At 46.4% G+C, this 26,344-nt stretch overlaps 2 protein-coding genes across 9 annotated transcripts in view; both read left to right on the top strand.

The window, feature by feature from the left end:
* The first annotated feature begins 8,565 nt into the window (after nt 1-8,565).
* The window catches only part of Abca3 (ATP binding cassette subfamily A member 3), a 57,946-nt gene continuing 40,167 nt past the window's right edge, over nt 8,566-26,344 (top strand). The window contains exons 1-8 of one of the 8 annotated variants that reach the window (XM_075941656.1): nt 8,592-8,815; nt 11,314-11,352; nt 17,274-17,475; nt 19,820-19,963; nt 20,919-21,022; nt 21,131-21,395; nt 22,690-22,817; nt 24,637-24,802. In XM_075941656.1, coding sequence (XP_075797771.1) covers nt 20,969-21,022; nt 21,131-21,395; nt 22,690-22,817; nt 24,637-24,802 — 613 coding nt within the window. In that variant the 5' untranslated portion in view covers nt 8,592-8,815; nt 11,314-11,352; nt 17,274-17,475; nt 19,820-19,963; nt 20,919-20,968. Of the gene's footprint in view, nt 8,987-11,313; nt 11,353-17,273; nt 17,476-19,819; nt 19,964-20,918; nt 21,023-21,130; nt 21,396-22,689; nt 22,818-24,636; nt 24,803-26,344 lie in introns of those variants that run through there. The other 7 variants (XM_075941657.1, XM_075941654.1, XM_075941659.1 and 4 more) reach the window with 7 other exon arrangements.
* Nucleotides 23,217-23,630, top strand: LOC142831482 (small nuclear ribonucleoprotein G). Its single transcript, XM_075941663.1, has one exon. The coding sequence runs from the start codon at nt 23,237-23,239 to the stop codon at nt 23,465-23,467; it is 231 nt and encodes a 76-aa protein (XP_075797778.1). The 5' UTR covers nt 23,217-23,236; the 3' UTR covers nt 23,468-23,630.

Below are 26,344 nucleotides of genomic sequence, written 5' to 3'. Positions count from 1 at the left end.
AACAGACTTCAAACCAAAATGAATCAGAAGAGATAGGAAAGGATGCTACATTCTCATCAAAGGAAAAATCCACTTAGAGAACACTGCAATTCGTTTTTTGTTTTTGTTTTTCTTTTGTTGTTGTTGTTATGTTTTTGACAAGGTTTCTCTGTGTAGCTCTTGTAGATCAAACTCGTCTTGAACTCACAGAGATCCACATGCCTCTGCCTCCTGAGTGTTGGGATTAAAGATTTGTGCCACCCACCCACCCAGACTGAACATTGCAATTCTTAACATCTATGCCCCAAACACAAGGGCACCCAAGTTCACAAAAGAAACACTACTACAGATTAAAACACACATCAAACCTCACACACTTACAGGTGGAGACTTCAGTACTCCACTCTCACCAATAGACAGGTCATCCAGATAAAAAAATAAACATGGAAATGCTGAAGCTAACTGATGTTATAAACCAAATAGACCTAATAGATATTTATAGAACATTTCACACAAACACAAAAGAATAGACCTTCTTCTCGGCACCTCACAGACCTCTCTCCAAAACTGACCACATACTTGGACACAAAGCAAGTTTCAACAGACACAGGAAAGCTGAGATACCACCCTCAGCCTACCGACCACCATGGATTAAAGTTACTTATCAATAACAACAGAAACAGGAAAAAGCTTAAAACTCATGGACAATAAACAACACACTACTGAATGAAAAACGTGTCAATACAGAAATTAAGAAAGAAATCAAAGAGTTTCTCTAATTTAAGGAGAATGAGTATTAAAAGCTGCAAGAAAAAAAGATTAAATACACATAAAGGGACAATATAACAATCACAGTAATGTTGAAGAAACTTTTATATGAACTTCCCATTTGGAAAATTTTTATTTATTTAAACTGTTAGGTTCAATAAATATTTACTGGGCCACCTACTGTGTTCCAGGCACTCTAAAGGACACAGTGATGACCAAACAGACATGGTCCTCTTCCCTGAGCACAGTGGGGGAAAGTAGACAATACACAGACAGCTAATAAATGTGTAATTAAGACACTTAATGAAAATACTGATAAAATGGCAAACCGGACTTTGTAAAGGAGAATAAGGCAGTAGAGAGAAACTCAACCTACTTATTTAGCTGCCTTCCTAAAAGCAAGACAGACTGGCATAGGAATGGCTGGCACAAAGTGACCCACATGAAGAGGGTACTGAAGAAAGCAGAGAGAAGTACTGACAGAGGAAGCTAGAGAGGAAACAGCAGGGGCATAGTCTAGCAAGTCTGTGTATTGGGAAACCATAGAAGGGTGTAAGCAGGGCATGAGCAAAATCCTAATGACCATTTGAGTTATCTTTCTGCCTCTGTCTGGAGACTGGGTAACAATAAGAAAAGAGAAGCAGAGAAACTTATGAGTATGTTGTGGAATAATCTTTTTTGTACACTGTGAAGATGTGTCATTCTGACTGGTTCAATAAAAAGGCGAATGGCCAATAGCTAGGGAGGATTTTCGGGGAAGGGAGGATGCTAGGAAGAAGAAAGGCAGAGTTGCCTTGGAAGAACCAGGATGGGCATAATGGAGATGAGGAAACATGCTCGTGGAAGAAGGTAGACTAAAAGAATATGGGTTAATTTAAATTATAGGAGCTAGTTAGGGCCAGGCGGTGGTAGCACACGCCTTTAATTTCAGCACTTGGGAGGCAGAGGTAGGAGGATCACTGTGAGTTCAAGACCAGTCTGATCTACAAGAGCTAGTTCCAGGCAGGCTCCAAAGCTATACAGAGAAACCCTGTCTCGAAAAACAAACAAAAAGGTATTTAACGTTTTAATTAGCATTTAAACCTTGTGATACAAGAATGCAAGCTTTCAGTGCCGTCTGTAAAATAATAAAAACGCATAGAGGACGGCTTTCCTTCAACTACCACCTCAAACACTTGGAGATTCCAGATTTTGCATCACTTTTGTAAGAAATCTCAGGAAAAAAAAAACCTCCTTCAAACTACACTATAAAAATGCCCTCCAGGATGGCGCGATGGTGGCGCAGTGTCTCCAGCAGACCCGCCAGCCTGAGGGACAGCCTGAGTGCAGTCCCCAGGGCCCACAGGGAGGAGAGAAATGACTCCGGCAAGTTGTCCTCTGACTTCCACTGTGTGCGTCACAGAATGCCCACATACACACACCTCTACTCACATCCACAACAAATCGACATAATAAAACATTTTAGTGCAATAAGGAAAAGTGAAATGCCCTCCTACTCCATCTTATATCTGACCTTCGAAGCCAACCGTGAAGGCTTGGTCCACCATTTCAGTAACGCTTTTCAAAGTCTCGCTTTTGGAAGGGATATAGGCCAACTGATATTTATTTCTCGTCGGATAATAATCAAAATATGTTGGCAGAAAACTGATATCAAATGCTGGGTACTTAGTAGTCGATACGTGTTTTGGCATACTATTGAAACGAAGATACAGTACAATTGCAGAAAACAGTAACGGCATCAGGATTTCGAGAACCGTTATCAGAGTCTTCCGCTTCTGGAACAGAAACAACAGCTGCACGTCAATCCCAGATGAAACTCAAGTGTGATTTCTATGGGGTAAGCATTCTTCTACTTAGAAAGCTGGAGAAACCTTCTAAGTATTTTCTTAGAAGCATGATCCCCAGTATTTAATAACCCAAATGTAGCAATTCACATCTGTAATCCTAGCACTCAAGAGGTTTAAAGGCAGACCGATCAGAAATTCAAAGTCACCCTTGGCTACTTAGGAAGTTTGAGCCCACCCTTTGATATACCATTGAGACCCTGTCTCAAAACAAGTACACAAACAAAAACAAAAAAAAACCTCTTTCATTTCTTCTAGTCTTCCTATACAAAGCACACACAAAAAAGGTAAAAGACAGAATAAGAGCTAGCTAGGCATCTCCATTTAATACTGCTTCTAAACCATCAAGAGTTAGAAATCAACAAGAGTTGTGTTTCATAATGAGACCTCACAGAATCACTGTGGGAATGTGAACTTATAGAAATGAAATTCTTTTTTGTTGTTGTTGTTTGTTTGTTTGTTTTGTTTTTCAAGACAGGGTTTCTCTGTGTAACAGCCCTGGCTATCCTGGAACTTGCTTTGTGGACTAGACTGGCCTTGAACTCACAGAGATCCGCCTGCCTCTGCCTCCGAGCGCACTGGGATTAAAGGTGTGTGGTCACTACCTCCCGGCTAGAAATGAAATTCTTCATTGTTCTTCAACTCATTAGTAGTGATTGTAACTTCAACTTGACAGAATCTAAAATCACCTAGAGACAGGCCTCTGGGAATGCCTGTGGGGAGAAGACTGGCTCAGCATGCGCAGGACCACTCTGTAGCTAGGATCTCGGACTGTGTAAGTGGTAAATGGGGACGGAATAACACCCACTGTCCTCTGCTCCTTACTGTGGATGTGATGTGACCATGTGCTTCAAGCAGGCACAATGATATCCCCACCTTTAAGCTGTGAGCCAGAATAAACCCCTTCTCCCTTGAGCTGCTTCTGTCAAGGTGACTTACCACAGGAAGAGAAGCTAAGATTGTAACTTGTTTAACTCAAACACGCAGCTGCTCCAGAGGACCCACATCTTCCCCATGGATAAGTGTATCCGTACCTTTAAGACGAAATTCTTCCAGAGGAGAAGCTTTAGTTTCTTGAACACTGCCATTTTCCTCCCAGTTGAAAAAGACGCTCACCACTAGTGAAGAAACAAGTTGAGAAAATAGGATGTATAACACAAATATGCCAAGAAGTATTTTCAGTCAGGTGTAATGGCACACACCTTCGATTCTAGCACTTGGGCAGGAGAATCTCTGTAAGCTCAAGGCCACCCTGGTCTACAGAGTGAGTTCCAGGATAGCTGGGGCTACATAGTGAGACCCTGCCCTGAGAAAAACAAACAAAAACAGAAGTATTCTTTTCATCATTGAATAACGTTGCTCTTGGGGACGCTTGGAACACTGTCTTTTCATTGTTACCCCTTCCCTGGCTCTTTGGGCTGATGCCTCCTCCTCTCCACAGCCTGCAAACATGAAGGTGCTACAGGCTCAGTCTCTGGACTCCTTTTCATGCCAACATGTGACCTCACATAGCCATGACAGGATCCACAGGCATTCACACAATGTCTACTTGGATTTCTCTAGTCTGGACTTTCCCAAATGTTCAACTGAAGGCTACCTGTCCCTGCCCCACTGTGTTTTAGCTCAAAACTGGCCTGGCCTATTTGTGGTTCTCCTGAAACAACTTATCCTAGGGTCTCCTTTACCTCAGGTCCTATCAGTACCACTCTTGAGATAAAGGTCTTTACTGCCTTTTCTTTTGAAACGCAGACTGTCACAAGCCTGCCGGTTCAGCCTTTAGAACAGTCCCAGAATTTGGCACCTTCCACCACCCCAGTTCTTATCAGCCCTCACCTCTCCTGACATTTGACTGGTTTGCCGCAGCAGTACAGACACTGCATCTGATCTTGTCACCTTGCAAAGCACTCCTAAGCGCTAACAAGAACAGCCCGTTCAAGCCAGATGACCCTTCCACCATAAAATCTCCAAGAAAAAGTTGCGCTTTACAATGACCTACAAAGTCCTGCAGTATATAGTTCCTGTTATTTCATCAGTTACCATCTACTTTGCTGTTCCCACTACGACATCACAGGCCTAACTACTGTTCCAAAACATAATAAGCCCACACTGCATCAACATTTGGGTTTCCTTTGCCAAGTAGACAATTCCTTCATATCTTTACATGGAGAACTCTACAGTTTCTTTTGGATATTTATTCAGAAGTTACTTTCCCAGTGAGCTTTTCATTACCATTCTAAATAAAATTTCAGTCTCTTGGAACATCCATATCTACTTTTCATGTTTTTCTTCCTAGCATATTTAAGTGAAGGAATGTTCTTTACTTCAGGACTGGGGAGATGGCTCAAGAAATGGCTCAGTGGGTAAAATATCTGCTGCACAAAATGCTTGCAGGACCTGAGTTCCATCCCCAATACTCATGTAAGTCAGGCATGGCGGCACATGCCTGTAACCCTAGCACTAGCTGAGCAGAGAGGCAGCTAGATCTTGGGGGCTCACTGGCCAGGTAGTTGACCTGAAACACTGAGCTCCAAGTTCAGTGATAGACCCTGCCTTAAAAAAATAAGATGCATGGGCTGGAGAACTGGCTTAGCACTTAAGAGTCCATCCTACTCTCCAGAGGACCTAGGTTCAGTTCCTAGCAGCCACACGGGGCAGTTGACAATTGCCTGCAATTCCAGCTCCAGAAGATCCACAGAAACTCACGCACGTGCACGAATACACACACACACGGGGGGGGGGGGGGGTTTGACAGAAAGACTGAGCCAGACATACAAATACATATAATTATAAAATAACTATTAAAAAATGATGCAGGTACAAATGGATGGAAATAGAAAACACTATCCTGAGTGAGGTAAGCCAGACCCAAAAAGAGGAACATGGGATGTACTCACTCATATTTGGTTTCTAGCCATAAATAAAGGACATTGAGCCTATAATTAGTGATCCTAGAGAAGCTAAATAAGAAGGTGAATCCAAGGACAAACATATAGGCATCCTCCTGAATATTAACCTTCATAAGGTGATGAAAGGAGACAGAGACAGAGACCCACATTGGAGCACCGGACTGAAATCTCAAGGTTCAAATCAGGAGCAGAAGGAGACAAAGCACGAGCAAGGAACTCAGGACCGCGAGGGGTGCACCCACACACTGAGACAATGGGGATGTTCTATCGGGAACCCACTAAGGCCAGCGGGCCTGGGTCTGAAAAAGCATGGGATAAAACCGGACTTGCTGAACATAGCGGACAATGAGGACTACAGAGAACTCAAGAACAATGGCAATGGGTTTTTTTTTTATCCTACTGCACGTACTGGCTTTGGGGGAGCCTAGGCAGTTTGGATGCTCACCTTACTAGACCTGGATGGAGGTGGGTTTGTCCTTGGACTTCCCACACATCAGGGAACCCTGATTGCTCTTCGAGCTGATGAGGGAGGGGGACTTGATTGGGGGAGGGGGAGGGAAATGGGAGGTGGTGGCAGAGAGGAGGCAGAAATCTTTAATAAATAAATAAATTTTAAAATAAATAAATAAATAAACAAATAAATAAAAATAAAAAATGATGCAGGGGCTGGAGAGATGGCTCAGGGGTTAAGAGCACTGACTGCTCTTCAAAGGTCCTGAGTTCAATTCCCAGTAACCACATGGTGGCTCATCACCATTTGTAACGAGATCTGGTGCCCTCTTCTAGCCTGCAGCTGTACATGCAGGCAGAACGCTGCACATAATAAACAAATTTAAAAAATATGATGCAGTACTTAGAAGGTACCACCATAACCAGCTACACTTACATTAAAAAATAGATTAATGGCTGTGAAGGAAAAAATAAATTACTGAGAGCATAATTATGGTTGCAAAAATAAATAAATAAACACACAAAAACATTACATTGGCTTTCTCTCTCTCTCTTTGGGGGGTGGGATGAATTTCAAGACAGGGTTTGTCTGTAGCTTTGGAGCCTGTCCTGGAACTAGCTCTTGTAGACCAGGCTGGCTTCGAACTCACAGAGATCCACCTGCCTCTGCCTCCCAAGTACTGGGATTAAAGGTGTGCACCACCACCGCCTGGCCTTATATTATTTTCAAATTACAATAGCTTCACTAGTCTAACGATACTTTGTTGAGTACTCTGAATTCTGTTAAATGGGTGTTTTAATACTTACATTTCCAGTTGATTTGTGCAGTCAGCACACAATAAAAATGTAAATTTAGCACAAGACGCCTATTTTGTGAGATGCTGAGGAACGTTCTTCATCAATACTCCCAGCCTCATTTACCTAGGGGAAATTTTAAGTCATCCAGCTCTGTTCCTAGATTTAGCTCTACAGAACTAGGATTCGGTTTGGAAAAGACTAAAGAGTTGCAAACTTTAATCAATTTAAGCTGGAAATGACAAGTATTGGTTTGAAAGAAAAGCAGTTAAGGAAGAAGCAGGCTAAAGTTATAGTCAGTCAGGCTCACACACTTTTCTGGCGTGAAGTAGAGAATGGGAAAGACATTTTGTTTGGAGGAATGATGGAGATGCTTGCAGCACACTAATAATCCAAATCCCCGCCTTCCATTAATTGCTCTGCCGCATGCTTATTATTATAGGCATGCGTCATACTACCATTTAATTGGAATTTAAGTGCCAGACATTATAGTCACTTAAATATGCTTTTTTTTCTCATTTCACTTTCAAAAAGGGTGAGGAGTGGGAGGGAACAACAACCTTTAAATTTGCTATTGTTACCATTTCAATTTTAGGAGTTGGAAATTAAGATTCCAAAGAGTAAAATGACTTGACTACACTACTGAAGAACTCAAGGCCTGAAGTCAGGTCTCAGTGACTCCTTTATCCGGCAAACTTGGCCAGAGCTGTCTCTGTGGAAGGTGTTCTAGGATCCCAGGGGATTGACTGTGTGTCAGGAAAGGGCTCTTTCCCTGGGAGCCCACCTTCTGGGTTAACCATATTGGACCTCAGAGAGCAAGAGGTCGTGACCACAGTGAAACTGGCATCTCGACTTGGAAGTCCCGGGTTACCTTAGGCACCTCTGCAGCCTGGATGCCGGGGAAGGCTGAGCCTCACTGACCGCCCGCACCCAGACAGTGGCCGCGGGCATTCAGGGACCCGCCAGACCACCCGCGGCGACTGTTGGCCCCGCGGCGCAGTCGCCCACGCTCCACCCGGTGACCCACTTCTCACGGGCCGGCCGCGCGGCTGCACAGACCTGGATCCAGGAATCTACGATCTCACCGCCATTCCCTCCCAGAGGGAACCCAGAACCCTGATTCCCTCCTCCTAGCCCCACCCACCCCCCTACTCCGATTCCGTTCTCCTAGCGATGCTGCTGGGCTGGGTCGTGACTCTCGCTTTACTCGCTGCCCGCTGTCGCCGCTGGAAGGTTCCTCAACCTAACCTCCCCAGGGCTTGGGTTTCTTCTGCTCAGGCAGGAGCGGGAAAGTAGCATGTTCCCTTGGTGACTGGAGTGTGACGGAGCGAGAGCCCTGGGGAAAAAGAGGAACTTGAAATAGTAAAACCCGCCGCGAGCCGGGCAGTGGTGGCGCAAGCCTTTAATCCCAGCACTTGGGAGGCAGAGACAGGCGGATCTCTTTGAGTTCGAGGCCAGCCTGGTCTACAAGAGCTAGTTCCAGGACAAGCTCCAAAGCCACAGAGAAACCCTGTCTCAAAAAACCAAAAAAAAAAAAAACCCCGCCGCGAAAGTGAACTACTTAATATTCCAGCCTCAGTTGCTTTGAAACACATTTGTGCTGAGACAAGCTTCAGGCCCAAGGCCCGGGGGCTCTGTCCCCTGGCATCGCACGCTCAGTCGACGAAGCAGAACCCCAGACTAACGCCCTCTGCTGGACACGGACCAGGCGGCGCCGCAACCTCAGTCGCCGGTGTGAGGCCCAAAACCCGCAGGGGCAACCCATCACGCACGCGCAGTACGGCCCCGCCCCACCCCACCCGCACTCGCGCACGCGCCTGCAGGAGGTGCGCCCTCCGTGGAGTACTGCGCAGACGCACGGTCCGGAATGTTGACCTAGGAGCGGGTGCACGCGCGCGCGAGGCGGAGAGCCCTCTGTCAGAGCCGGGCAACATGTGCGGGGCTCTGCGCAGACACTGAAGCCGGAGCTTAGGCGAGGCTAAGCCGGCCGGGAGCAAACCCCGGGCACCTGCAGGGGCGGCCCACTGCGCACGCGCGATCCGCCGCGCCCCCTGGAGGAGCTGGAGCTTCCTGGTGCGTTCTCCCACCCGCGCCGGTCTCCGGTGCTTCCTCCCTGCGGGGCGGCCTCAGCTGTCAGCGCCGGCCGCAGCCGCCCCTGCGAGGCTGGAGCGGAACCGGGAATCTAAGGGAGGGAACCTGGCGAGAGAGCCGCGCCGAGCGCCGCCACTCTGGCGCTGGGGGTCGGTGAGTGCCACTAGGACCGGTCCCCTCGCGTGCTAGCGCCGGCGTGTGAGTTTGCTCATCCTTGCCCGTGTCTCCGCTTTGCCTGCGGGCAGCGCCCCAGCCCGGGGCCTCCAGGTCCCCGCCGGCTCCCGGACCGTCCGTGTGTGTTACCGCAGGTGTCGCTTTCGCGGCGGCGGCGAGACTGGGTGTGTCCCCGCTATAGCAGGACCGCTGGGCGCGCAGGAACCTGCTCAGACAACCAGGGTCGTTATGCGGGCCCAGCAAATGGACAGACAGCCGCCGCCCTCCGGTGCGTTCTTGGCTACGGGGTAGCTGGCAGATGGAGTGCTCCCGGCGCACCCAGCCAGTACTGGTGCGGGATGAGATTCCTCCTGAATCAGAGTCCTTCAAGCTCCACCCTCTTTATTTTCACGAACTTCAGCGTAGGGTTCAAGGGGTGCTTCCATAGGGGTTGAAGTTGGCGAAGCCCCCAGTGTGCAGGACAAGACAGGGAAGGGGGAATCATCGGTGTGGGCTATGTTCCTGCAGCACTGTGCCTAGGGTCAGGTGTCTCAGGGCTGGTGCTCCGGACTTCAACCAGCACCTGAGGGCTAGGGTCGCCTTCGGAGCCTGGGTCCAGGGCAGGTGTTCCCTGGTGCTGCATGCTTTGAGAGACCCTGCTTTCCCTGTGTGTGGCCCTTCTGGGCCTTGTCTTAGAAGGTATTTCTGTCTGTCCCCTTGTCTCCAGGCCCGGAAGGTTCTTGAATCCTGGTTTAGGAACTTAGTGTTTGCACATCAGGAGCCCTCGGGGAAATGTTCCAGAATGAGTGATGTTGGCTCCTTAGTAACAATGTGGAGGGAGACCCAGGCAGAGTTTAAGGAAATGAATTCCATCCTTGTCTCCTAAGCAGCCTTATTTCGTTCTGAAAGTTTTGGTGTTGCCGTTATTAAGCTTGAAAAGACTGAAACCATTTTAGAAAACTTGCTTCATGGGAAGTGAAGGGGGAAGGGAGAGGAAAAGTGAATAAAAATGGATGCCATGGGAATCTGCCTCACGCACATTGGTTCCAATTGAGCCCTTGCAAACAGAACATCTTCCTCTAAGATGCTGTACCCCCAATCTGAGCGAGCAGCCTTTTGGAGCGTGACAAGTCGCTAGCTTTCCATATTACATTGACCAGATAGTCTCATGGAAACTATTTGACTTAGTCTTAACTGGAAAGGCTTAATTTGGCCTTTATGGAGTCTATGGTTTCTCCTCCAGCCCTGCTTCTGGCAGTTGGCAGGAGGCTTTTTTGCTACTGAGTCTGTCTAGAGCTACATTCTAGAACTCTTAGGTATGCCTATCGCTCTTCAAATGGGCCAGGCTCCAGGCATGATTCTGAGTCACTAGGGATTGTCCCTGGTCATAGAGATCTTAGAATGGCACTGATTTACAAAAAACAAAAAAACTCTGGCAAAAAGCAGAAACAGTTTTGGACCAGTGGTAAAAGCGTTTGACAGTCCCATCTGATAGGTTGAGTTAGATCCCTACGACCCAACTGGCAGACTGGGAGAACCAACTTCTTCAAGCTGTCCTTGACCTCCATACAGACACCATAGTGCAAGCATCCCCCTGCCACAGCACAAATAATAATGTATTTTTATTAAAGGACGAGGTGGGTGGCACATGGCACATCCAGAATAGGTGCCACAGGTGTCCAGAGGGGTGGTTTCAATTAGGAGCAGGAGATCTGAACCAAGGCTGCGTGTTAGAACTGCTCAGACCAGAGCCCACAGTCTTCATGGGTGAGCCTCAGCTTCAGTGTCTGTCAGAAAACAGCCCTAGAAGATTCTGCTTTGCAACTAAGATGATGAGCTCCTGCTTTCCAGAGACAGCATTACAGAGGGCCTGACATCGGAGTAGGCCAGGAAACGGTAGGGTTTCACCAGGTGGAGCAATATGTTGGGTGAAGTGCTGAAGGCCCATTCTGGGTGTGGAGAGAAGGGCGTGGGGCCCATCCATGAATTGATGCCCATTCCCCTTGAATGGCACAAGGCCTGGAGTCAGCAGGTCGTGGTCACCTTCACAGAGACCATAATGCTCTCCTTGCTGCTTTGCTTGTTACGGAAGATCCATGGTTACCTCTCTGGGGACTCCTGTTGCTTCATTACCTCATTTCCCATGCCTAAAAAGGCAGAAAAGCTAGCTATCCGGGGAACGAAATCAAGGCTGCAGCATGGGAATCAGACAGGAAAGCAAGCAACAGTATAAGCTTTGTGGAATTCTCTTCAGAGAACTTTCTTTAGGCCACATATTTGTCCTAAAATATACCCTGTCAGTTCTCACCAAGAGCTTCCTCTTCTAGGGAGACCACTGCCACCAGCTCTGGATAGACCAGATAATGGTGAGTGTTTGTTCCAGAAAGTACAGTCCTCTCTCTACCTGGGCCTGCAGAACGAATCACCCAGTCTCAGACTTGGCTTCCTAGAGCTCTAAGACACAGCTTTGTAGGCCATGATCACCTCATTTGCATAAGGACCACTGTGTAAGCAAATCATCCCCATACACTTTCCTTGTGTACTGCTATATAGAAAAGAATTTGAGAGTGTCCATATATAGAGAGAGTCAAATAATAAATCCTAACAAGTGAATCCAGAATTATAGATGAATGTGGACTTTTTAGAGAGATACAAGGTGAGGCCAGGCAGTGGTGGTGCACGCCTTTAATCCCAGCACTTGAGAGGCAGAGGCAGGTGGATCTTTGAGTTTGAGGCCAGCCTGGTCTATAGAACAAGTTCCAGGACAGCCAGGGCTACACAGAGAAATTGTGTCTCAAAAAATAAAAAAGCAAAGAGATAAAGGTAAAGTTAACATGATGAAAACATTTCCAATATAGTAACAGAACAAAAACTATAGTATAAACATGCCTTGTACAGGAAAAGCCATGAGATCAGACTCAGATCGCTGAAGTGAAACTCATGTCCTAGTGCATGAACATGCTTGTTCTTGGTCTGTTCATTTCAGGAACCAGGTCTTGTTGAGCTTATGTGAGCATGATAAACCTTGTGTAGGCACAGATGCTGTGCTTCTGGGTCTGAGCTCATTTACCTGCCACACAAATGCTCTGGGCAGATTTGGGTTGGTGCATGTTTACAGGTAAAAGGAAAGATGCAAATTCTGGTCTTGAATATTTTGTGGTATTTACCTTTATATGTGGCACTCATACAGCAGCTGTGGCAATATTGTGTGATTGTGAACTGTCTTATGCTTATCAACTTTTTGTTGCTATTACAAATTCTTGAGGCAGCTTTTTTGAAAAAGACTTGCTTTGGCTCATAGTTTTAGAGGTTTCAGCCCATAATTGGCCATAGCCTTGCGGCCTATAGTAAGGCTGCACACCATGGTGGGGAATAACGTGGCAAATGAAAGCCGCACACATGGTTGTGTCCAGAAAGAGTTCTCACAAATGTTCCGGTGATGTAGACCTCCTGCCAGGCCCCACCTATTAAAGTTTCTGCCAATAGTATCAAGCTTGGAACTCAGCTTTTAACATATGAGCCTTCAGGGGACACACAAGATCCAAACCACGGCACATCTGTATTCAGACATTCATGCTCACTAGATTTCTATTCTTAGCATGAATTGTTTGATTGTTATGATTCTCATATCTTGTCATCTTTTCCTTGAAGGGACAGGTTTGCGTGTGGGGGTTTTCTGAGGGAGAGGGTTTTTTTCAAGGAGGGTATATCCATAGGGGTGTGTGTGTGTGTGTGTGTGTGTGTGTGTGTGTGTGTGTGTGTGCGCGCGCGCGCAGGCCAGACGTATCTTCCTTTGTTGCTCTCCACCTTATTTTTTGAGACAGGCTCTTTCATTGAACCTGGAGCACATTAATTTGGCTGGATTGGCTGCCTAGCAAGCTCCAGCAGTTTCCTGTCCCTGCACCCCCTCCTGCCCTGGCTCCCATTTCAGTGCTGGGGTTGCAGACACACATTCTCATGCCCAGCTTTTCACGTAGGTGCTGGGTCTGAACTCAGGTTCTTCTGCTTACATAACAGGCCGTTTACCCAATAACATCTCCTCAGCCTGTTTATTTCTTTTTTAAATATTTATTTTTATTTTATACGTATGAATGTTTGTATGTGCATTATGTGTAGACCTGGTGCCCACGGAAGCCAGCAGCAGACATCAGACCCCCTAGAACTAGAGAACATTGCATTACAGAACATTGTGAGCTGTCCCATGGGTGCTGGGATCTGAACCTGGTCCTCTGCAAGAGCAAGCAGTACTCTTCATTGCTGAACCATCTTTCTGCCCTCCCCTCACTTAGGCAGTTTCATGCATTGTTGCACTTACTTGTTATTTAAAATTTTTAAAGGTATCTAAGATTGAAATCTTGTCAAAGAACTCCATAATTTCCCAGTAAGTCCCGTGCTAACCAGTGAACCCTGGAGGTGCTTGTCGACACTTCCCAGATAACTACAAAACTTTGGAAACCTTTGGGTAGTCTCTGTTAAATGTTTATTACATTCGTTTGTGTGTATGTGTGCACATATGTGTATACGTGTGGGAAGATCAAAGGACAGACAACTTATGAGAGTTGATTTCATCTTTCTTGTCTAAGGATTGGGCAGGTCACCAGGGTTAGAGCAAGAGCCTTTATATACTGTGCCATTTCTCTGGCCCTCTTTTTAAAAACCACAACCATGATACCTGTTTTTTTTTTTTTAAATAATGATATCTTGAAGGCTGGAGAGATAACTGAGAGGTTATGAGCACTTGCTGCTCTTTCAGAGGTCCTGAGTTCAATTCCTAGTAACCAACCACATGGTGGCTCACAACCATATGTAATGAGATCTGGTGCCCTTTTCTGGCCTACAGGCATATGTGGAGGCAGAGCACCATATAGATAATAAATTTTAAAAATGATATCTTGAAACATATACACTTTATGTCTGAGATGCTTAAATAAACTCCTGAGAGAGGCCCCACCACCACCCATGTAACGGGCTCACTATCAGGACCCACAGCCACTGCCTCACAACTGACAAAACCAGAGTCCGTCATGTATTAAATATTCATGAAGCTTTTTTCTTATTTTAGGGAATACAAGGAAATTGCTCACTACCCCTCCACTGCCATGTACTGCCTTGTTCACCAGACTAGAAAACAGCTGGTGAGCTTCACAGATGAGGGCCGTATCCTAAAAATGTGCCTCTTCTTCTCCCTTTTACTCATGATGCGGTTTCCATCTGCAGAATCCATTGCCTTTGACATTTGCCAGTGTTTAAATAGCCTCAGAGAAAGACTGAACAGAGTCAGAGCAGACGTGAGCTATGTATGCTTTAGCTCACATACATACATGTGCCTGTCAATGCTTTCTTGGGGCAGAATCCAAAGCTTTGTGTACGTTAGGCATGGTAGCACATGGTTTAATGCTGGCACTTGGAAGGCAGAAGCAGGTGGATCTCTGTGAATTTGAGGCCAGCCTGGTCTACAGACTGAGTTATAACAACCAGAATTACATACTAGACAGACCCTGTCTTTGAAAAGAATTTTTTTTTAATCTTAAGAATTTAAGCCTTGGGGTCTGTTTTCATCTGTGTCTCCTTGTTTGCTACTGTCAGGCTCATGTTCAGTTTCAGGGTAACTCTTCCACCAATATCCTTCCATTTCTCCGGGATCCTCCGGTAATTCCTCAGGATGAAGCAGCCAGAGCACCATGGTCACCCAGCCCTCCATCTGTCAACATACGTACAATTAATTCCTGTCTTCTCCAGGATTGTGTGATATTATCTCTGGTGGTCTAAATGAAAATGGCTTATAGGGAGTGGCATTATTTGAAAGGATTAGGACATGTGGCCTTAATGGAATAGGTTGGCCTTGCTGGAGGAAGTGGGTGTACTTTGAGGTTTCAGAAGCTCAAGCCAGGCCCAGTGGGTCACTATGTCTTCTACCCGCTGGTCCAGATGTGGAATTCTTGGCTTCTTCTCCAGCACCATGTCCATGCCACCATGATGGAATGGTCTAAACCTCTGAACTGAAAACCAGCCCCAATTAAATGTGTTTTGTTATAAGAGTTGCCATAGTCATGGTGTCTCTTCACAGCAACAGAAACCCTAACTTACCTGTCTTAGCTTAATTTAATTTCAACAGTTAACAAGAGAGAGAAGTATTACAGACTATAAACTGTAAGAACATTATGTGTCCATTAGTAAATCCTTAGCATGTTGTACAAATACACATCACAGTAAGCATTTGGCAAATGTTTGTTGAATGAATAAATGTTTTCTGCTTTGTGTGTCTTAAAAAGCCACAGAGTCTGTCAACACTCTCTATGTACACACACAGACCTTTAGTCCTGGCTGACTGCTGGAAATTCTCTAGATCTGGTAATAAAATGCTTTCCTAAAAGCATCTCAAGTAGGGCAAAGCAATTCCTCAAGTTGAAGGAAGAACACGAAGTGTGACCAGCGCAGCCCACCAGGACACCTCTGTTTCACACACCTGTGTAGCATATGAAGCACCATGGTCGTCAGCTTTCTCTGAGCAACCTCAGCGGCCTATTTGTGGCCTTATTAGGGTTTCTTTCTTCTCGAGGCCTGTGACTTCATGGAGGGAGATGCACCAGTGCTGGGGACATGACAGACACATGGCGCAAAGGGTTTTCTGCTTGATACCAGGTCCCTGTCGTGATTTACTGGTTTCGAAGGCCCCTTAGCGCCCTCTCCGAAGCACTGGCCCTGCTCTACTCCATGTTTGCAGATATTTATGTGGAACAACGACACCAGATGATAGGGTTCAGTGTAGCTGCCATGGTGGCTTAGTGGTAGAGTTCTTTTTTTTTTTTTTTTTTTTGGTTTTTCGAGACAGGGTTTCTCTGTGGGTTTGGAGCCTGTCCTAGAACTAGCTCTGTAGACCAGGCTGGTCTCGAACTCAGAGATCCGCCTGCCTCTGCCTCCCAAGTGCTGGGAATAAAGGCGCACGCCACCACCGCCCAGCAGTGGTAGAGTTCTTGCCTGGTGCGAATGAGGCACTAGTTTTACCCCTGGCACTGGCTGGGACTCTTCTAGATGCTGCTGATTAGAGGCACCATAGTGCGCATGGACTGTCACAACCCATAGTCCCTAAGCTAAGAGCAGTTGTGAGAAAGACCATTTTACAGGACTCCTACGATCTGCCAGCAGAGTTCTCAGAAATCAGCACTTGCTTTATACGTAACCATTTGATTGTCCACTTTAATACAAACATTGAAATACTCATTGCCTTGTGCAATGTTTGATATTTTAACTGGAAGCAAACAAGCCTTTGCCAGGGTGGGGGCTGCCTTTTCTTTCTCATTGTTTCCTCAGGATCAGGCTGAGCCCTCTTCAGTGGGACCTTCTTAGAGGATTCTTGCAGGGGGTGGGGAGGCTAAAGTGACCAGCTCTTGGTGTTTGCCTTAGAGTAGCTGGCAGTCGTTTCCTCCCCTGAGGTTAGGCTCAGCTCTCAGCCATCACCACTTCTGAGTATCTCCAGTGCCACTCAAGTGTTAAGTGCGTTGAGGAACTTTAACTTCCTTCTCTTGTGTGCATTGGCTTTCGTAACCAGAAAGTGTTCCAGATTTTGTAATTCCAGGATCTCCTCCTTTAAATGCCTTTGCTCAAACAGAACATGCACAAGTGTGAATGTAGCCTTCACTGAGACTTCAGATAAGGCTTAGCAAGGGCAAAGCAGTAAGCAGGGTATTGAGGGGAATGGGAACAAATTAAGGCACTAAAGAGGTGGTGGGCTGACTAATGCTGCATTCTAGGAGCGAGAGATGAAGATGTTAGAAGGATGCTCACCGTAACTAGAATATAAAAGATATATATACTTTATATATAAATATGTAACATATACACGGTATATATCCTGTGTATAAAGGATAGAGGCATGCAGGGCCTAAGAGCTCAGATTTCGAGGCTGTCAAGACAGGCTGAGGTTCAAGTGCTGACACAGCTTACTTGCAGTTTGGTCTTGGCCAGTACTTCCTTTTGGTCTCGGTCTGTGAAGGATGATAATACTAGGAACCCTGGCCACATTAGGAGGCCATCAGCATAAAGTGCCAGGCACAGCTGTGGATATATGTGTGTAAATCTGCACCTCTCCGTTATCCAGCTGGTCTGTTTTAGCACTATCCTGTTTGGTGTGTCCCGTGAGTGTCAGGCAAGTGCTAGCCACTGATCTGCGCTCCCTAGTCCCTGATAAACATCCTCAGAACACATTTTGCTCTCTTACTTTCTAACTTGGTAGCTGTTTTGTGGTTGTTTTTCAAATTAAACTTAAACACCCTTCATCTACCCAAAGGTGCCAGAGAGTCATGCCTGTGAGCCCCAGGTTCCTCCAGATGTCCCTCAAGATCTCATCATTCCTGCTCCCTAGGGCTACTGCTTCTCTCTGGGGACCCACTGGCTCCACCCCAGAGTTGTGTGTGTAGCACTGCTGCCGCCAGGCCACTTCACCTGTAATCTTGGAGCAACACCTTCAGCCAGCCTTGCCTGGGACTAAGGTCAGTTTCTAGTGCTGCCTTTGCCTAGGTGTCTAAACTGTGTGGCCTTTGCTGCTCTGGGCCTGAAAGGAGTGGGAATAAGCAAGAGAGTGTTATATATTCTTGAACAATAGCCAAAAAATAAAACTTTTTTGTTATTGTTGTTGTTTTTTGTTTTTGTTTTTCAAGACAGGGTTTCTCTAGCTTTGGAGCCTGTCCTGGAACTAGCTCTTGTAGACCAAGCTGGCCTCGAACTCACAGAGATCTGCCCACCTCTGCCTCCTGAGTGCTAGGATTAATGGCGTGCGCCTCCACCGCCCAGCTAACCATCTACTTCTTTAACCAGAAGATCATTTTATTCCTTTTTGAAACGAGGTCGGATGTAGCTCATGCTGGCCTTGTACTTACTGTGTGGTGGAGGAGATTGAATTTGAGCTTTTGATCATCCTGCCTACCAGGAGCTCTGATTACAGGCTTTTGCCATCACGCTGAGTTTATACAGGGCGTGGGATTAAGCCCATAGTGCTCTGATGCTTGCTAGGCAGGTAGCCGAGCTGCATCCTGAGCTCCAAAACCTTTCTGAACTGTGACCTTTCCATATTCCTCTCTGGTGGAGGGAGAAAGTTCATCTAGGTTAAGCCAGCTGCTGGTCTGGATTAGCTTTGACCAGAGCCATCTGTTCTCCCTTCCAGATGGACTGTTATGAAAACCTTTCATAAACACAAATCTGGGGTGGTGAAATTCTCAGCGGGGAAAGGCGCTGTGTTAAACACTGTGACCTGAGTTTGATCTCTAGAGCTGGCATAAAAGGAAAGAATTGTTCCCCTAAGTTGTCTTCTGACCTACACCCACAAACAACACACACACACACAGGATAAATAACTAAAAATGTGTTAACGTTAAAAATTAAAAAGTCACCGCGGGCCTTAACGAATGTCATTAAATTGCTGCTCCTTTATCAATCATCATAACTGTTTTTAAGACATTGTTGATAGGAGGTTTTACTTGCTGTTGTTTAGGTTTTGATGGTTGGTGGTTATAGGTTTTTTTTGTCATTAAAAGTCATATTTTTAAAGTGGGTATGGTAGCTCATGTCTCAGTCAGGAGACTGATACACTATTCTGAGGCCAACCTTAGCTAACTGCAGGACTCTGTCTCAAAAACAATTCCATTTTAAATTAATTTGTGAAATTTCTATACTACCTTTAATGCATGAATTTTGAATTTATGTTTTAAGGCAAGATATTTAGTGCCATTTAATATCTGTTTTAAAAAGGTAAGATTTTTAGGGTTTTTTTTGGGGTGGGGGTTTGAGACAGGGTTTTTCTGTGGCTTTGAAGCCTGTCCTGGAACTAACTCTGTAGACCAGGCTGGTCTCGAACTCACAGAGATCCTCCTGCCTCTGCCTCGCGAGTGCTGGGATTAAAGGCATGCGCCACCATCGCCCGGCCAGATTTTTAGTTTTTAAAATAAAGGGGTTTTTTTTAGAGTTCCCTCTCTTTTTTTTTTTTTTTTTTTGTTTTTTGTTTTTTGTTTTTTGTTTTTTGTTTTTTGTTTTTTCGAGACAGGGTTTCTCTGTAGCTTTAGAGGTTGTCCTGGAACTAGCTCTTGTAGACCAGGCTGGCCTCGAACTCACAAGAGATCCGCCTGCCTCTGCCTCCCGAGTGCTGGGATTAAAGGCGTGCGCCACCACCGCCCGGCCCCTCTCTTTTTTAAATTATGTGTGTGTGTGTATCTGTGAGGGTATGTGCACTAGAGTACCGGTGCCCACAGAGGCCCCGGGTACTGAATCCCTGTACTGGAGTCCAGAGTACATGCTGGGGATCGAATTTGACCTCTCCAAGAGCAGCATGCAGTCTTAGCCTCCAAGCCATCTCTCCAGCCCTGGAAAGATCTTTATGGAAATATTTTAACTGTAAAAGTAAAAATAAGTATTTTTTTTTTTTTTTAGTTTTGGTTTCGGGGGGTTTGTTTGTTTTGAGACAGGGTTTCTCTGTGTAACCTTGTCTGTTCTGGAACTCATAGAGATCCACCTGCCTCTGCCTCCTGAGTTCTGGGATTAAAGGTGTGTGCCACCACTGCCCAGCTAGGGTTTCTTTAAAACAAACAAAAGACCTCTTTATCCCATATATTTTATAGTCTGCAGCTATTCATATTAGAAGCATGTTAGCTTTTGATCATTAATGAGTGACTCATGAATTATCAATATACCCTGTTTTGCCCTCATCTGACTAAGAGTTGGTGTTTGGTTAGTATTAGCCAGGCCCATAGAGCTCATTAACTGAACTAAAGTCCCCACTGTGAGTCACCAAGGCTTTTCCCCACTTGGAGACTTGAGCTGGGAAGTGCTTCTCTCTGCTTGCAGCTCTCAGGAGCCCTGCTGCTCCCTTCCTTCCCTTCCTGTGGGTCTTCACATCTGGACCTCCTTGCCTTCAGTTGCTGAATGGGATCCTCCTGACTGGGTGTTGCCAGCCTTACCTGAGCTTACTCGGACCACCTTCTTTTCCAGGTTAGCAGCTCAATGTCTCTGCTTCTGGTAGCTGAAATGCAGTAAAATTTGTCTTAAGTTGACAACCTTCCTAAATGTTGTTTCTGCTGTCGCCTGTGTTTGATGAACTCTCTGTAGACTTTTCCTCTGGTTGTGGGTGCCAGAATTATGTTAGATTTATGTTTAATGTAGGAGAAGTACTTTTAGGATGGATTTCTTATGTCTGGTATGGTGGCATGTGTCTATAATTCTGTCAGGAGACTGAGACAGAGAATCACTATGAGTCAACAGCAGCCTGGGGCTACCTAGTGAGACCAGCCTGAGCTACAGAGCAAGACCCTGTCTCATAAGGGGGGTGTGAGGGAGAGAGGGGCCATGCGCAGTGAAACCCTGGGCTCCAGTATTTCTAATAGCAATAGGAAAAACTGGCCTTAGATTCGAGAGAGAATGACTGACTTACACAACTCTTGAGCCATTGGGCTCCTGGGTCAGCAAAGCCACTGAAGGCCCCAGTCCTAGGCCTCTGCTTTTCTCTTCCTCCTCACAGTCCTCTCAAGTCCTAAAAACTACCTGTACCAGGACACCAAGTTGAGTTTTCTTTTTAGTTGATTAATTTAGTGTCTGTGTACACACATGGCATGGTATATGTGTGGGACTCAGTTCTCTCCTTCCACCTTTACCTGTGTCCCAGTAACCCGGTGCCAAGCTTGGCTGCAAGCACTTCTACCTGCTAAACCCCCTCTCCAGCCTTGAATTTCCTTTCACTGATTCTACATTGGTTAAGGAAAAGGCATTATTTTGTGATTAGATGGGACATGCATGGTAACCAAAGCATTGGAACAATGATAAAGCACAGCAGCTTCTCTTCCAAGGGAGTGTTTGGGATTAAGGTGGCAGAAAGGAAGGTGAGAAAATACGGAGGAAAAGAGCTTGTAGCAATTCCCAAGGTGATTGGTCTGTTTCCATGGCACTTTAGTTTTCCATCTTTGAGCCTTTGGTTGGTGTTGGCCCTGTGCCTGCAGGAAGATGGCAGTGCTGCGGCAGCTGGCGCTCCTACTCTGGAAGAACTATACTCTGAAGGTGAGTCCAGGCCCGAGGAAGGGTGGCCATCGTCCATTGGATGCCCAGGGAAAGCCCTCAAGGACGGAACATTTGCTGAGGTCCACAGGGTGGTCGTTTCTCTTGTAGAAGCGGAAAGTTCTAGTGACAGTCTTGGAACTCTTCCTGCCCCTCCTGTTTTCTGGGATCCTGATTTGGCTACGCTTGAAAATCCAGTCAGAGAATGTGCCCAATGCCACAGTTTACCCGGGCCAGTCCATCCAGCAGCTGCCCCTGTTCTTCACATTCCATCCTCCTGGTGGGAACTGGGAGCTCGCCTACATCCCTTCCCACAGTGATGCTGCCAGGACCATCACGGAGACCGTGCAAAGGGAGCTAGTGATCAGCATGAAAGGTGAGACCTGGGAGGGGCTTGTGGTTTGGGTCTTTGTGACAGTGTTGCCTCCTCCAGGGCACAGGAAAAGCTGAGTCCACACTCAGAAACTCATCATGTTGGCTAAATACCTTTATTAATCCCTGGAGTACCTTATCTCAGTACACAGTGAGGCTCAAGAGCCCGGCCTCCCCTCTGTCCAATGCTGAGGGGACCAATGAAGAAACGTGTGGTAATTAGTGTTGGTCATATCTGGCTCCACAGTCGCACCTAGTGATAGCGAGCAGCTGGGTGGGCCCAGTCCAGAAAAGCCGTTTAATTCTGAGAGAGCAGAGCACAGTTTGAGTACATGGTACCAACAACCTTCCTGGGGTGGGTTTCAGGGGACAGCTCTGAATTAAGTCACAGGAGGCCTGTGGAGGGAGCCACCCGGGTAATGTGTGCTAGCCTTCTTTTCTGTATCTTTGCTTTCAAGATAAAGCTATTGTCCCTTTCCCTCTTCCTGTTGGCATAGACTGCCTATAGCTTGTTTCACCCCACCAAAGGATTACAACAAAGCTCTGTACTTAAAAGGAGGGTCAGGGGACAGAGGTCATTTGAGCAACTCCAATTTTTAAAGCTTGCTATGCTGGTCATGGTGGCGCATACCTTCAAATCCAGCACTTGGAAGGCAGAGGCAAGTGGATCTGTGAGTTCAAGGCCAGCCTGGTCTACAGAGTAAGTTCTAGGACAGTCAGAGTTACACAGAGAAACCCTGTCTTAAACAATAAATAAATGGGGCATTGCCTGCTCATCCAAAGGTCCTGAGTTCAATTCCCAGCAACCACATGGTGGCTCACAACCATCTGTAATGAGGTCTGGTGCCCTCTTCTGGCCTACCGGCATACACATAGACAGAGTATTATATACATAATAAATAAATAAATATTTTTTAAAAAACAATAAATAAATTAATAAAATAAGACTTGCCGTGATTGGGGGAGTGAGTGGGGCTGTTGCCATAGACTGCAGCCCCTGGCCCTGTTTTGTTACAGGTTTCTGTGACTTGGCCCTGCTGCCGGCCTGGTATTCCAGCCTGATTCAGACTGCAGCAGGAAGACTAAGTGCTACCCAGGGCTTCTCTGACTGAGCAGTTCTACTGTCCGCAGCAGCCTAAATCTCTGCCAAGATAAAAGCCACTCTAGTCTTGAGGGTTCCCACAGCTTTTGACAGCCTTGTCAGTGTGCTGTCTTTTATCTGAAGTGTCCTGGCCTTCCCAGGCTTCTCAAGGAGCAGGGATGATTAGGCAATGTGTGGTTTGCTGCTTTGTCCACAGTGCATGGCTTTTCCTCTGAGAAGGACTTTGAGGACTACATTCGGTACGACAACTGCTCCTCCAACGTGCTGGCAGCTGTGGTATTTGAGCACGCCTTCAACCACAGCAAGGACCCTCTGCCGCTGGCGGTGAGGCTTTGATTCCCCTCCACATGCTTTGATTCCCCTCCACACACACACACACACACACACACACACACACACACACACACTGTGCTGAGCCTCATTTCCCCTCACTACTCACTACGCTTGCAAATAAGGATGCTTTTCCTCAACTGCCCCCTGCCTAAGAGTCAACCTTAAGCTGTCCCTGGGAACTGTGGTACTCAGTCCGTCTGAGGGAGCTTGGTGATGTTAACCTTTAAGTCCAGGACAGTTTTTAAAAATCTACCAGCCCATGGACAGTCACTTAACTTTTACATTTTATAAAAGGTCTCTGGGCCTCTTTGGATAAAAACCAACTAGGATAAGGAAGAAAATAGGTATTTTGTACTTAAATATAGCTTTAAAAAAATAAAGGAAGGTGCCGAGCCCGCTGAAGCGCCGCCATGAGCAAGGCCCACCCTCCCGAACTGAAGAAATTTATGGACAAGAAGTTATCATTGAAGTTAAATGGTGGCAGACATGTACAAGGCATACTTCGGGGCTTTGATCCCTTTATGAATCTTGTCATTGATGAGTGTGTGGAGATGGCAACTAGTGGGCAACAGAATAACATCGGCATGGTGGTCATACGAGGAAACAGCATCATCATGTTAGAAGCCTTGGAAAGAGTCTAAACAATGGCTGTTCAGCAGAGGAGTCCACATACTTCCCCGAAGGACTGTTTGACTTGGGTGTAGAATTGGGTCATGTACATTTTCATTAAAAAACAAAAAAAACAACAAAAAAAAACTTTTTGCTAAATAAACTTGTGATACTCGGAAAAAAAAAATAAATAAAGGAAGCTCTTTGCTTTCTAGATGGGTTTAGAACTGAGCAAACTGATGGGGCGGTGGTGGCTTGGCCTTTAACCCTAGCACTCGGGAGGCAGAGGAAGGTGGATCTGTGTCAGTTTGAGGCCAGCCTGGTCTACAAAGCAGGTTGTAGGGCAGCCAAGGCTACACAGAGAAACTCTGCCTCAGGAAAACAAAACTGAGCAACTCTCTCACACGATGGTGGTGCCCGGCCATTGAAAATGTGATATTGCTGGGCATGGTGGTGCATGCCTTTAATTCCAGCCAGCACTTGAGAGACAGAGGCAGATGGATCTCGTGAGTTCAAGACCATCCTGGTCTACATAGCAAGTTCTAGGCCAGCCAGAGATACACAGTGAGACCCTGTCTAAAAAAGAAAAAAAAAGTATTCATGTTGCTGAGTAACGGAAGAGAAGTGGCTACAACATCGCATAGGTGCCCTGTGTATCCCTGTGTCCCTGCTGGGAGGAATAACTGCCTCTGGGGCTGGAGAGAGAGAGCTCAGCAGTAAGAGCACTGGCTGCTCTTCTGGGGGACGCAGGTTGAATTCCCAGCACCCACATGATAACTTACAACTACAGTTCCAGGGGATGCAACACCCTCACACAGACATACATGCAGGCAAAACCCAGTGAACATAAAATAAATAAATCATGAAAAAAAAAGAATGTAGGTAGTGGCACAGGCCTTTAATCCCAGCACTTGGGAGGCAGAGACAGGTGGATCTCTTTGAGTTCGAGACCAGCCTGGTCTACTGAGTGAGTTCCAAGACTGGCTCTGTAGCTACTGAGAAATCCTGTCTTGAGAAGAGAAAAAAAAAATAAAGAATGTCTCCTTCTGATGTTTTGAGGCAGTTGGGGTAATTGCAGGGCAGGGCATGATAAGCTCCTGGTGACACCATCCTAGTGAGGAAACACACCCTCGGGGCACTCTGGCTCTACTCTTCCAGATGAATCCTTCAGAATGGTTGATTTTCTCTTCTGTTTTCACAGGTAAAATACCACCTACGCTTCAGTTACACGCGAAGAAATTACATGTGGACGCAAACAGGAAATGTTTTCCTAAGAGAGAATGAAGGCTGGCACACCACTTCTCTTTTCCCACTCTTCCCAAGCCCGGGGCCAAGGGAACCGTCGTCACCTGATGGTGGTGAGCCAGGTGAGAGACACTTAGGGACCATAGTTCTAACCCCAGGTTGCTAACTCCTGATCACTCTAAGGAGTCCAAACCACCTCACCTTCTCTACAGAAAAAAATTGGGGGATTGGGGTGGTGAGACAGGGTTTCTCCATGTAGCCCTGGTTATCCGGGAGCTCACTCTGTAGGCCAGGCTGGCCTTGAACTCACAGAGATCCGCCTGCCTCCTGAATGCTGGGATTAAAGGAACGTATCACCGCTGCCCAGCCAGGAAATTATTTTTATAAACTTCTCAATTGTGAAGGGAAAAACACTCAATAAAGCTGGCTCCTAAAGGTTAAGTCTAAGCCTTAGAAAGAGTAGCATCCCGCCCCTACTTCAGAAGACATGGGTCCTTGAGTGAAACATTCATCACTCGGGTTTTTGTGTCTTGTGTTTTTCGAGACAGGGTTTCTCTAGGTAGCCTTGGCTGTCCTGGAACTTACTCTATAGACCAGGCTGGCCTCGAACTCACAGAGATCCCCCTGCCTCTGCCTCCCATGTGCTGGAATTAAGGCATGTGCCACCACCACCCAACTGTCACTCGGGTTTTTAAAAGCCTCATTTTAACCAACTTTTCAGGCTTGTTTTTTTGTATCCCTTCCCTGGCCTTCTCTGTGTTTGATTTTATAACATTTTGAAAGGCTGCAGGTTCTTGATTTAACTCAGTAACTTGCATAGAAGTTCATGTTGATTATTCCAGTTCCCTGTCTATGCATACTGTGGTCTGTGTGGTGGAGCTTTCTGTTGTTCATAGGTCTGTCTGTTCTGAAGCACAGGAACATCTTGGACCCCAGCTAAAGAGAGGTAAGAGGTGGCTCGGACCGATGATCCAGGGTGAAAAATAACTCAGTCCAACCAAGACTGGCAGATGTCTAGAAGTTCTGGAGAACACTGTCTTCTGCAGGTCTCTCTGGGGAACAGGACTCAGAATGTACACCTGGCAGGCAGGAGGCATCTGACGAGCAGCATTTAGAGACACCTCTCACTGGTTCTAGGACCCATCCTAAGACTAACACTCTGGGTTGGGGTCTTAAATCTGGAAAATGAACAAGGAGCGATAGAGTGAGAGAGGTTCTACACCAGTGAGTAGACCTGGAGTTCAGGAGAAGCTGCAGCCAGCTACCACATCAGTTGCCATGTCAACCAGCTGGACACGCTGGCTGACAGATGCTACCGTGTAGCTCCTCAAGCCTGTCTTGTTTGTTTATTTCTGTCTTGTTTCCTGAAAGCAGTAGAAAATATCTCTTTAAACCAGGGATGGTGGTACACACTTCGGATCCCAGTACTTGGGAGGCAGAGACAAGCAGATTTCTGAGTCGGAGGTCAGCTTGATCTACATAGTAAGTTCCAGGACAACTAAGAGATCCTCTCTCAAAAACAAAACAAAAGCCTGGGGCTAAAGAGATGGCTCAGAGGTGAAAGCCCTGGGTGAATACCCAGCACCCACATGATGTCTGATAACTGTAGCTCCAGTGTCAGGGAATCCCATGTCCTCTGGCCTCTGCAGATACCGAGCAATCAT

The sequence above is a fragment of the Microtus pennsylvanicus genome, chromosome 11 (genome assembly GCF_037038515.1).
Source record: "Microtus pennsylvanicus isolate mMicPen1 chromosome 11, mMicPen1.hap1, whole genome shotgun sequence".
Classification (NCBI taxonomy): Eukaryota; Metazoa; Chordata; class Mammalia; order Rodentia; family Cricetidae; genus Microtus; species Microtus pennsylvanicus.
Note: the sequence above shows the minus strand (reverse complement) of the source record. Positions and strands in the feature narration are given on the sequence as shown.